Genomic DNA, 12,547 nt, shown 5'->3' with positions numbered 1-12,547 from the left:
AGAGGGGATGTATCAATAAGTATAATGAGGAGAGATTAATTTAACCACAGAGTAATGGGAGGAAATAAAGTTTAAGGTGAACTAACAATGTATGGAAATAGAGTACCAAGTCTAAGGAGTTAAAAACTGGGATGTATAAGGGAACTGTTGAACCAACATTATTATCATATATGGGTATGAAGCATGACCTGTGGATACAAGAAGAAGCAAATAAGAAGCAGTGGATATAATGTGCTTGAGAGTAGGAAGTAAGGCCAATAAGATGCATGGGCATGGATAAAACCTTAAAATAACTCATCAAAATGAATGAAAACAATATTAGTCTCACCTGGATCTTTGAAGCAAAGTTGATCTTTGCTCGATTATCTTGATCTGAGAGTGTAAGACTCATAGCAGAAGCTTCAGGGATAGTTCTGAATGCTCTCAAAAAATTAGAAGCATGACAAGGTATACCTTGTCCCATACTGACATCAAGCATATGGAAGAGGAAGCCCAGCTCACACACTAAACAGAACTCTCGTTCACACAAGTGGGACATCATCAGTGCACGAAGAGGGGCAATATAGTAAAACATCTGGAAAAAAAATCATACAATATCAATTCATAATTCTCACATTTCAAGTTAAATTACTTGAACACATTTTACCTGTGTGTGGCACAGCAGTTGGTTGTTGACCTCTCCCATTAACTTGGTACAACTTGATAATAATATACAGCGCGCACGCACACACTCGCGCGCGCACGCACACACTCGCACGCACACACACACACCGACAAATCCTTGACCACCGTAGACTCAAGACCCATTCAGGCGCTGCTCCCGCTGTGCAGCTGCCCCCCTTGGCCAATGTCGGCCCATTCCCCAAGTCCCTCTCCCCCACCCATCCTCACCACCTGGATATCTACATAATCAAAAGTGAAACAATTTCGTTTTGGAAAGAAGTGGGATCAGTGTTGAACAGTGATGAACAGTGTTTAAGCCAGTGAATTCAGCACTAGACAGTACCAATCAAAGCCACAACCCACCAGTGAGATAAGCACCCATGGGAACTAACCACCATCTTCTGACCAGGAGGTGCTAATCCGTCCACCCTGGGAACAACAGAGGGCCGGCCGGCTATGCACCTGACTACGAGATAACACAACATCACCGAGCTGAGTGAGGTACTGTGACACCACCCCACACCACACGGTGTCCTCATGACCACATGAGGTCCTTCATATCAACACCTGAGGACGAGTCGCTGTACCATGTGAACACCACACCACCCGATGTCTCCATGACCATGTGAGGTCCTTCATATCAACACCCGAGGATGAGTTACTACACCGTGTGAACACCACACCACCCGATGTCTCCATGACCACGTGAGGTCCTTCATATCAACACCCGAGGACGAGTTACAACACCACGTGAACACCTCACCACCTGTTGTCTCCATGACCAGCCCAGGCCCGGGCCATCAACTGTAAACTATAATAATTTGTATGTTCAATCATTGTTCCTTTTTCTTTCAGAAATGAAAGCTTTTGTTAAACGACCCACCCACCCCAAGTCTTTGTATGTAATAAGTCATTTTTGTCTAATGTATATTTTCAGCCTTCGGGCTGCCGAACTTTCTCAATAAACCGTGTGTGTGTGTGTGTGTGTCCCACCTCCCTTCACTCCTGGTGGTGCACTCCACTAAGCTACTCGGCGTCACTCTAGATAAACTAAATTGGAAAACACACACCAGTACAGTTGTCATATCCTCCAGTTTTCGTCTCCACCTCCTCTGCCGACTCAAGACCCTCGGAGTTCCTGCGCCCAAGCTCCTCGGTGTTTACTCAACATTCATACTTTCCAAGCTCACCTATGCCTCCCCTGCCTGGTCTTCCTCCCTAAATTCCACACAATGGAAACACCTAGAAAAAGTGCAAAAGAGGGCAGGCAATATTATTCTCTCCCCCACCTACTCCACATATCAAAAAGCGCTCAACACACTGATCCTTTCGGTTCTCTCCGATCATCACCATGACCTCAGACGCAAATTTGGTGAGAAGCTTCTGCACCATCCTCAACACCGGCTCCTACTTCCACCCAAGATCCTTCATCTGCGAACTGCTGTTCGACACCACAACTGCATCCAGCCCAAACAAGCATGTACTGATTGCTATAAGAACAGCCCAGTCCCAACCATTGTAAAAATTATCATCAACTCATAATCAACCAGTGTATTCACTCCAAGCCAATCTTACCTTTTTGCACTTTCACTATGTTGAAATGCCCTAAAGTATAACCTTCTCCCCACTTTGTTATTATATATCATTTCTATCACTTATGTTACTTTCACATTATTTGTCAATCAAGTGTCCCATTCCCCAATATGTAACTGTTTATTTTCGGCCTTCTGGCTGCCATGCTCTTTCAACAAACCATTATATTATTATTATATTATTATTATTATTATTACATACACTAATGAACCGACAGGCATCAGTTCTTTCTCTCATAATTTTTAATTGTTTATGGACTAGTATAAATTCTAATCTTCTTATGCAATTAAAATATCTTTGTTGCTGACATGCAGTAATAATATTATATTTTCAACATCAATAAGTATGCACTGTAATTGTAATGACCCAGTTACAACTTTATCTAAACTGAAGTCTGTGTGGTAAGGCCAAAATCTTATGTAGGGTGGGCCACGATGATATACCAGTACCTCTTTTTAAGTCGGCCATGATGATGTAGCGGTACCTCTTTTTAAAGGTATCCCACTGTAACTATTGTAATGATATTTCTTTTCTCCAGGTTTATGAAGCAGTGGACCTAATTTTTATCTGTTATATTGTAGACAATGCACAGAAATTTTTCTGTACAGAAGCAGTCATTCATTTTAGAGATCTATTTTGCCATAAAATTAATGGTTGGTACTAAAGGATACTTTTATAAGAAATTTCCATATTCAAGAATTCTGTATTACAAGAAATGTTTGTTATCATTTCAAGGGAGTTCGTGGCTGATAATCTACTTCAAGAACACCAGAAAATATCAAGGCTGTGAGGTAAAGTGTGCAATCCTCGCCAATAAGTCAGCACGTAAACTATCTCAGTTTGTAGGGACTTCACAAACGGCAGTATACAGATTTATTTATGATGATTTGGAGCTGTGTCCTTATAAAATATATTTATTGTAAAGTCAGAATAATAGAAATAAAAGTGAGGCGGTTGAACTGCCTGCAGATAGAAAAGGGCAATGCTTTCTTTACTGATGAAGCTCACTTCCTGATGAATAATTTACAGTAAAGCATCTGTTGAAAAATTGAGTTTAATTCAACCTATAAGGCATAAAGGTTTAGCAAAACCACATTTCTTTGAAAACAACATGGGGTGAACAGTGACTGTTAACACACAATGACACACAGACATGCTGAAAAGGAAATTTCTTCTTTCACCAAGAAAAACTTATCTGTGAATTGTAGAGTGAGCAGTGAGCAGTGGGACCACCAGCTCAGTGAGAGGGTGATGTTGGAAATGATGAGGGTGAGGATGACTGACTGGGAGATCAATTCAGAACTGATTATGCTCAGTTGTTTCTGTGATATTATGGTGCACCTGGTCTCCTCCTCCTCAACATGAGAGGGATAAGTTTAGGTTTCTCATTACCCCTTCCTAAGACTAACGTTGCTTTTTGGGAGATTAATTAATTGTCAGGATTAGTCCCAGCCACTATTATCAAGGTCTTCTGGACCATCGACCGATGTCTACGTGAGTCCAGTATATATAATTGAGACACCAAGGATCATAACAATAAATATAATGCCATAGTAGTAAATAATACATATAAGCCCAAATCCGACATATAACATTAATCCAACATCTTGACTTTTGACGTGAATATGGTGCTCTCCACTTTGTGTATTGATTATACATACTGTACTCATTTTAATTTTATTCAAATCATTTACATCACAACAAGAATATGCATCAAACACATAAATATTGCTTAGAATCAATTAGAAAAGTAAGACCCATGCTATCATATTTTACAGGCATCCCCCGGGTGACGGAAACTCTGGTTATGGAATTTCGCTCTTACGGATCTTGTAAATTATGACCAATAAATTCTGAATACAGACAAAAAATTCACCCATACTTGGTGATTGCTACAATACTGTGCAAGGTGAGGCAGGAGCCAGTAGTGCCCCTCCGTCTCCCTCCCAGTAACTCCGATTGCACCACCTCACCAAATGCAGCACTCAACATCGTTTGTGGTAAGTTAAATTCAAGTGTATTATTACAGTACATGTTAAAAAAAAAAAAAAAATTCATAAATGTGCTTATATAACATCTTCTTGCCAAAAATATTTCCTTGGGAACGCCTCTCCAATTATATTATGGAAGTCAATGGGAAAATTGGTTTCGCGTCACGGAATTTCACGTTACGGACAAATTTTCAAGGACACATACCTTCCGTAACCCGGGGGATGCCTGTACATCCTTTTTCCAACAAGCATATGAAAATCTTACCTGTATCATTGGATTACAGTAGGAGTTTGGAAGAGACATGTCAAGTCCAGAAAAACTAGTTCGGTTGTACTGATCGTAATCAAAGTCATCCATACCAAGCTTTCCATACTTGATCTCTATTTTCCTGTATCTCCATGGGACATGAACTGCAATTCCTTCTTCATTTTTCCCCAAAATATTTTCACTCACATTCGATTTTTGCCCTTTTGTGCGGCTGAATTTATATGGGACCTGGAGAAATGATTTAGTGTAAATATTAAAGAAAAATTTGTGATTTTATTTGGTAATCAAAGAATATTCAGTCTTCCATCAACTGTGATATACTAAGCAAGTAAAGCTGTTCAGCATAATTTGACTAGTTATTTATTAATACCAGAATATTGAAATAGAAGTTTTCAAGAAAATAAGACCTATCAACAATATTTTTGCCTAAGATTCTTCCTGCAGAAGTGCATCATTGCAAAACATGGCAAATTAACTTTTCATTATATTTTTCAATAAGAAGACATCTTTCTTAATAATAACTAGTACAGGGTGCATAAGGTTATGGTTCACAAGTACAGTACGACCCTCCTAAGTCAGACTTCCATAAGTCAGACCAGTGTCTGTGGATCTGCCATCACTTACCCTACACCTCAGAGTCAGAATTGGTGGTTACCCCTTATCTGCCACCTTGCATCCTCAATTCCAACAGTGATTAAACTAAGAAATAAATGCTAGATTTAAGTGTAATTGTACAGATATATATAAGTGAAACTAAATAGTACAAGTGAAACTACAGTAAAGTAAGTTTAAGCAGCCCCCCTTTGTCCTCCAACTCAAGATTCATCAAGATTTGTTTGCTACAATAATCTCTAAATAAGTACTATTAACTTTAATTTTGCCTTTGGATGTGATTTTTCAGCAAAATTGTGGTCGAAATTACTGGGGAAGGCACACAAGTCGTACTTTCATAAAATAATTGTACCAAATATTTAAGTCGGCTTAATACAGTACATGGTTTACATTATACAATATTAGAATTTATTAACACTAAATATCATACAAGAATGTGGATATCTCACAGCAGAAAGTGGGCAATCCATTTCATTTCCCATGAGACCAATTTCCTGGACATCCCTTCAACAAGTCTTTTGAGTACAGTACAATACAGTGAATAATATAGAAACTTGTAAAGCTACACTTACAGGAATTGAGAAACAAAGTACTGTACTGTACAGTACAAAAAAAAACTATTGGTAGATTACGTGACAGAGGGACTCATGGTTAAGGATGACAAATTATAACATTTGAAAGGGGTACAATGAAAAGAAGAGTTGCTTAAAAATTCAGGGAAAGACAAAAATTTCACATAGAGTATTACTGTACAGTACTATACATCTAAATGAGACGTTCAGGACTGAGTAAAAATTGAAATGAGGAAAGTCTGCCGTGGTGCATCATACTCCGAGACTTAAGGAAACACTACATAAACTAGATGCTATAAATCAAGAACAAAAGATACATACACTAAGATCAATAGTGGAAGTTACAACAATAAATAAAAATAAATCTTGACAAATCCCAGACTTACCTGGTTCCTTTTTTTGTTGTGCAAGTTTGGAGCATAACCAATGGAACCAACAAGCTTCATACTTTGCAGAATGGATCCATCAACAGGTGGTGTAGGTCTGTTGCAACCAAGCAGATACAATAAATACAAATAAATAGTATAATTGCCATAGATTTTTTTATTATTAAATGCCATTTCTCATATATATTATAAAATAAAATCTAAATACTGTACCATTGACACGACTTTTTTAATAAGATAAAATGCACCACTTAGCATGAAGTCATGAGCACAACCTCTTCCACGTGTCCTATAACATATTTCCTCCTCAGATTCTTCTCTCCCACATAATCATAATACTGTACCCTTCAATCTCACCCTTAATCTCCAATTGTTTTTCTTCACTTCACTCATGAACATTCTTTGTCAATGTTCTTTAATTTTTTGTTTAAGTACAGGTAAACCCCGAGATACGATATATCACTTTAACGATGGTTATAAATTACCACAATCTCCATAAATACGATCAAAACAACTCGCTTTAACGATATCCATCGAATAGCCATTGATAGCTATTGGTCAGAACTTTTTTCTCCGGTGCAAATTATGGATTGCTTATACTAAAATTAATTGCCGTCTTACAAGGATTCCAGCAATGCAAGTTATATTTTTCTATGTCAAGTCAGTGACTTTTATAAGGAAACAATATTTAACCCGATGTACCATGCATCTCTACCTTCACTTGTCAGCCTACCCACCCACCGCCTTACAGCCAACCCGAGTACCACGTGTTCACAAATTCACCGAGAGATGCTTTCCATATTCTGCATTAAAGAGGAATATTGAAAATAGGGAGATACCTGTACAGTAGCTAAAACAACTGTCTGTGCAGGTGGGGGTCGATATGCTCCAAAATTTTACTTGTGACAGTCCTCATATATCAAAATTTATCGTTCATGGTCTCATATTGTTTCCCACAAAGTATGAACAGATAATTGTTTTAGCTACTGTACATCATATGATGGACAACATGTAACTGCTACATATATCATGTGATGGAAAGCAAGTACAGTAATAAGACTGCACGTGTGGAGAGCTATGTGGGAGGCAGGAGGAGATGTGTGGACGTAGGTGGGTGTGCAGAGGGCTTGGGGAGGCGTGTGGACCCATTTATTTTTCCATACTTCTACGTTGAGAAACTTTTTGTACTGTGATTTTTTTTTGTACATGGGCCGTATGCCCCTGAAAACCGAATTGCACAATTGTTGCATTTTAAAAAAAGATGTAAATGGACCGTGCATGTTACTCTAAAAATGGTGTAAAACAAACACATGTAAATTAAGAGGTACTTGAACAGTTATATGACAAATACAAAATTAAAGTAAAATAAAAAAATAAAAAAAACTATTGGACATTACCTGTAAAGAGCTTTCATATACTGCTCTGGCCAGTCAGAAAGCAGTGCACTTGTTGGGTAATACATGGGCAGAGATGCTAAAGAAGCTGTGTTATCTGTCACAGGCATTGTCTGGGTCTGCTCTGGTAAATCTGGCATGATGGTTTCCTGGTAAGAAAACAGTGTTGTGAGCAGTGTTATACAGTAGTACCTAGATACACTGGACTAATTGGGGCAGACCCCAGTGGTGAAACTGTGAAAGTCTGTAAAAAGCGAATCTAGGGGGTTGGAGATAACACTGTTTATCTGGACATAAAATTATTACAGTACTGTACTGTATTGCATATATTTCACTTAATGTTTATTATTGGCTTATAATCGCTGTGTACTGTATACCCCTCAAAAAATAAATCATTAAAACCATGTTTTGTGGCCTTTAAGATGTTTTGGCAGGTGTTTTTTTTTCCATAAGAAAATATCTCCACTTTTATAAGTGGAGTCTATGAGAAAATGTGCTTTGATTAACCAAAACAATATTCATGAATATTTTTCTAGAATGGAACCCTTTTATAAATATGGTAATGTCTGTACTTTTGCATGGAGCAAAGAAATAATATTTATAGGAAAGCCAGCTATTACCTTAATGTTAACAATTTGTTGGCCAAAATATAATTACCTGAGAAAAATTGTTGAATCTTGGTTTACTACCAGACGTGAAGAGATGCAGTGATCCTAAGCTATCCCCGAAAACAATAGCTTGTGAGGACGGGGCAACATCAAATGTTGTGATCACACTTTCTGGGACACAGTTGATCTGAAATAACAGCAAGTCAAAAAAACAATTGGTTTGGTTCAAGAAAAATATAAAATTAGGTGCTGTTACAACATTCCCAATTGAAAAATGAGGGAATAACCCTGAAATCCAATTATATGATTAAGGCCAAGCAAATTTTCTTGTATGTCCTAATGTCCATACAACATCGTATATGATCACAGCACCTATACTATTTGATATACAGTAGTTATCACTGCGACACATATTTGGCTTTAATGATTCTTTAAAGATGAAAAGAAATTAGAGAAGCATTACATCATCACCAAATGACCTTGAATATTTAACCCAAAATCATTATGGGTTATTATGAGCACCCATGAGTCACATGAAATCATTATGAGCACCCTTGATTCACTTTTTGTCACTATGAGTAACTTGGTATCATTATGAGCACCTGTGGTTGTGTCACTTGGTGTTAACTTTGATTCACTTGGGGTAATTATGAGCACTTGTGAGTCACTGGGTATCATTAAGAGCACTAGTGAATTAAGATAAGAACCATGGGTGTTTATGAGAATCTATTAGCCACAAAATTCCACATGGGGTCAAACTTCTTCCCCAAACACATGATCTTACTCTTCCAAGCATTTTCTTTTTATTTCCTGCTACTTAACAACCCTGTACATCATTCATCATCTTTTGCAGTACCTATTCCCTTCCCACAAAAGCTCTGTATCAGCTTGAGACTTGTAACTACTGGTCACATTTCACCATCGTCACTACAGCGTCACCGTTGATTATAAACGCCCTTATTTTTACGAATCTCCTGCACTCACTAGGCATCTTACAGCCGAAATAAGTGAAAACGGGACAAGTGGCAACTGTCCCAACTATCCTGAGCATCTTCGAAGTCATAACAACTTTGGGGGAGGGGGTGAGATATAGAGCTGGCCTCCCTGCCTTATCCCATATTTAACCCTCCCTTGATCACTCTCTCCTTAATAAAGACACACTAGCTTACCACACAACATATTCATTTCATATCTAACTTACAAATAAAATCATATTGTTGTATTGTGTTCAGTAACGTGAAGTAGTGTGAATAAGTAACTAATAACAACTGTCCCGAATGTCTGAGAGAGTGGGGTGGGAGTGAAGGACAGAGCTGAGTATAGGCCAGCCACACCACAACCTGTCATTCCTCTCTAACCCAGCCTATGAGTGAATTGTGTCTAGCCTCTGCCTTTTCTCACACTTTTACTTTTCCATGAGTCTGTTAGTTATGAGAGAAAAGAAATAAAATATTTATGAATGCAAAATAGAAAAAACTCGCTCGCTTGCCTGAGAGGCTCTGGGGAATTCCCCGAGACCCACAAACACATTCTGATGGATAGCGGGAAGTTTAAATGGCCAGTGTTAAATTATGCAATTTTCTGTTCTTTTTACAACAAAATATGCCATTTAAGAAAAAATTACCTGGCAGGATGACTTTTAACAGAAATGGTGGATGCGTAATGGGATAAATTACACTTGCTATTTCCATTACCACTTCATTTCTATAATACAGTATACCATTTATGATGACTAACCATGGAGATATACCCTTATACAGCATGCCCTTCAAATTTGCGGGGGTTAGGTTCTCAAAATGCCCGCGAATCGCCAAATCTGCAAATAACATTTTTACTTGTGTACAAAGTAATGTATACAGTATTCCCTTTGTGTTTGCCCTTAGGACAATCATTTCTTTGACCTGTATTGTATATATATATATATACAAATGTGTGTGTGTGTGTAGATGCACACAAGAACACACACAAATAAATAATAATGGGAAAATCCTCTCACATATAAACAGAAACAAAATTATTATAAATGTGAGTCAACCCTCAAGTCTACTCCGTGGTTTGCTATTAATAAAGCACGTAGTAGACTTGAGGGTAAACTGTCATATTTTTAATAAATTTGTTTCATATTTTTGTGAGAGGATTTTCCCATTATTATTTATTTGTATGCGTTTTAGCGTGTGTGTGTGTGTGTGTGTGTAGACACACACATACACAGTATATACAATACAGGTAGTGGAAATTACTGTCTCTAAAATGAATGTCTCCCTGTCCCGGCCGCGAAAATGCCAGCAACTTTAAAACTACCCACAGACATTCTTGGGTACATCCAGGGTGTCATCCGCGAATAATAGAGGACCGTGAAATAAAAATCTGAGAATTAGCAGGGCATACTGAACCATTAATATTTTATGTGGAAAACTGTAGTTCCCATAGAGCTAACAGTATCATACCTTAATTACATACAGATAATTATATGATAGGGTAATAAATACAAATTAGGTAAATATCACTGAAACACATGTCAGCTAAACAGTGCTTACACTGAATAAGTCACATGTCAGAACAAGCTGTACAATCAACACATCCCAATTCCAACCCTAATCCACTGAGCAATTACCTGGTTACAAACTGTGTGCAATTTATTTTTAAATATCTTTATATTTGAGAAGTTGTTTTGTTTTGTTATTACTGTACATATTTCATATGTATTATTCTATTGTATAAAATAATACTGCATGAATGTCATGATATTGTGGTTGACATGAGCTTGGAGTAATAGAGTATAAGCTGTGCAATTGCAGTACTATTTTCTACACATAAATAGTAATTTTAGTTTATCCGCCTAATGTGGCAGTAAATATGGTTGAAACTATACAGGAAATATGAGAGTCTGTCCATAGAATACAAGTTGAAAATGCTGGACAGGTTTGACAACAGGCTTTTTGTAGTGTCCAATTTACCCTCTGTTAATTAACTACAGGTACTGAAAAATTCCTATTACAGTACGTATTTCAACAAACTGTCGAATTTGTCAGGGACTTTGCATAAATAAGACCCTTTGGGTATTTAGACAAGGGTAGAGTCCAAGAGTTGTTGAATTGGATGGGTGCAAGTGTATACTGCACACAGTTGACTAATATTTAGCAGCAAGATGTTTTTCTGCAAGCCTTTCACTGTTTATATTTGGTCTATAAATTCCTTATTACCTCCAAATCCTCCCACCCATCCTACACTCTGTTGTTAATGCCATACAATGTACAGGTGTAAACAGTAAAAAGACTCCCCTATAATCTTGCAGTCTTCCTTTGTGTCTACTCCTTAAGCCTATATCTAGTCTCACTGCCTTCCACTTATGTACAAACAACAAACTTGGTAAATTCTAGAAAAATAATTTTTTTTTATTAATCCCTTCGCTACAGGGATGCCGCCTTAATATTTTATTTGGCTAACACTAGATGATTTTATTCAGCTTAGAGGCAACCCCATACACAAGGGGTTAGAACATTATCTCCACTAAACCTCTTCATTACGTGGACACCAATCTTAATATTTTATTTGCCAAACGCCAGATTTTATTCAGCTCAGAGGCGACCTCGTACACAAGGGGTTAAGGAGAAGTTTATGAAAAAGAAACAATAGTGCTATACAGGTATTTACTCTTGCATTTGGAAAACACTTTGCTAAGTATAATGTTAAAAGATAATTCAATTTTTTTTTAGATAACTAACCTGATAATTCATGCTCAAGATAGAATTGTCAGGCTGCCCTGCATCCATCATTTGCCACTGTCCCACAGGCGATATCACAGCTAGACATGATGACAAACCAGGTAGGAACTTCAACAAGAAAGGAGGAACCAGAGCTCGCAAGGGCAGAGACAGCTTCATCATACGCAGGTCAAATACCATAACAAACTGATCTCCGAGCAACTGACCCATTCTGGAAAGTGCAAAAAAGTTAGCTTTTCAGTATACAGTATTGTACTGTACAATATTACTATAAAAAAAGGAACTATTCATCATCTTACAGGAATTTTAAATCTTACAGCCATTCATCAAAAGAAATACCCACCTCTTTTATTGCCATAAGAGTACTTGGGTATTTTTTACAGTAATAAGAACTGTATTGTACTTATAAAAATAAGGGCAAACCAGCCACATCCACATCCTATCTACCCACTCATTTTGCTTCTGATCCAGTCACCCATGTTTTTACTTACCTAAACACTCCATCCTTAAGAGCTGAACAGCCATGGGTACATCACACTTACCTACAACTCCTGCTTTCATCTCAAAGGTCTCACTAAATCTTCCATTAACTCTCACACACGTTTTCCTATATCATATAATGACTCCACTGCATCAAGTAGCATTCCTTCTTTTTCACAAATCTTCATTCCCGCCTACAATGACTCCTGATTCTCTATGACCCTACATCTTCTTTAGATACATAAATAGAGCATA

At 37.6% G+C, this 12,547-nt stretch overlaps 1 protein-coding gene across 6 annotated transcripts in view; it reads right to left on the bottom strand.

Annotated features, from left to right (window-relative positions):
* Positions 1–12,547, bottom strand: part of LOC121858239 (PAN2-PAN3 deadenylation complex catalytic subunit PAN2-like) — a 66,456-nt gene that overhangs the window by 27,085 nt on the left and 26,824 nt on the right. For all 6 annotated transcript variants that reach the window (XM_042354539.1, XM_042354534.1, XM_042354536.1 and 3 more), the window contains 6 exons: positions 11,813–12,023; positions 8,137–8,274; positions 7,483–7,628; positions 6,086–6,182; positions 4,513–4,743; positions 329–574 (listed from right to left, as the gene is read on the bottom strand). In XM_042354539.1, coding sequence (XP_042210473.1) covers positions 329–574; positions 4,513–4,743; positions 6,086–6,182; positions 7,483–7,628; positions 8,137–8,274; positions 11,813–12,023 — 1,069 coding nt within the window. The remainder of the gene's footprint in view (positions 1–328; positions 575–4,512; positions 4,744–6,085; positions 6,183–7,482; positions 7,629–8,136; positions 8,275–11,812; positions 12,024–12,547) is intronic.

The sequence above is a fragment of the Homarus americanus genome, unplaced genomic scaffold (assembly GCF_018991925.1).
Source record: "Homarus americanus isolate GMGI-L3 unplaced genomic scaffold, GMGI_Hamer_2.0 scaffold57980, whole genome shotgun sequence".
In the NCBI taxonomy this organism is placed as follows: domain Eukaryota; kingdom Metazoa; phylum Arthropoda; class Malacostraca; order Decapoda; family Nephropidae; genus Homarus; species Homarus americanus.
The sequence above is the reverse complement of the archived record's forward strand: the minus strand, read 5'-3'. Positions and strand labels throughout refer to the sequence as shown.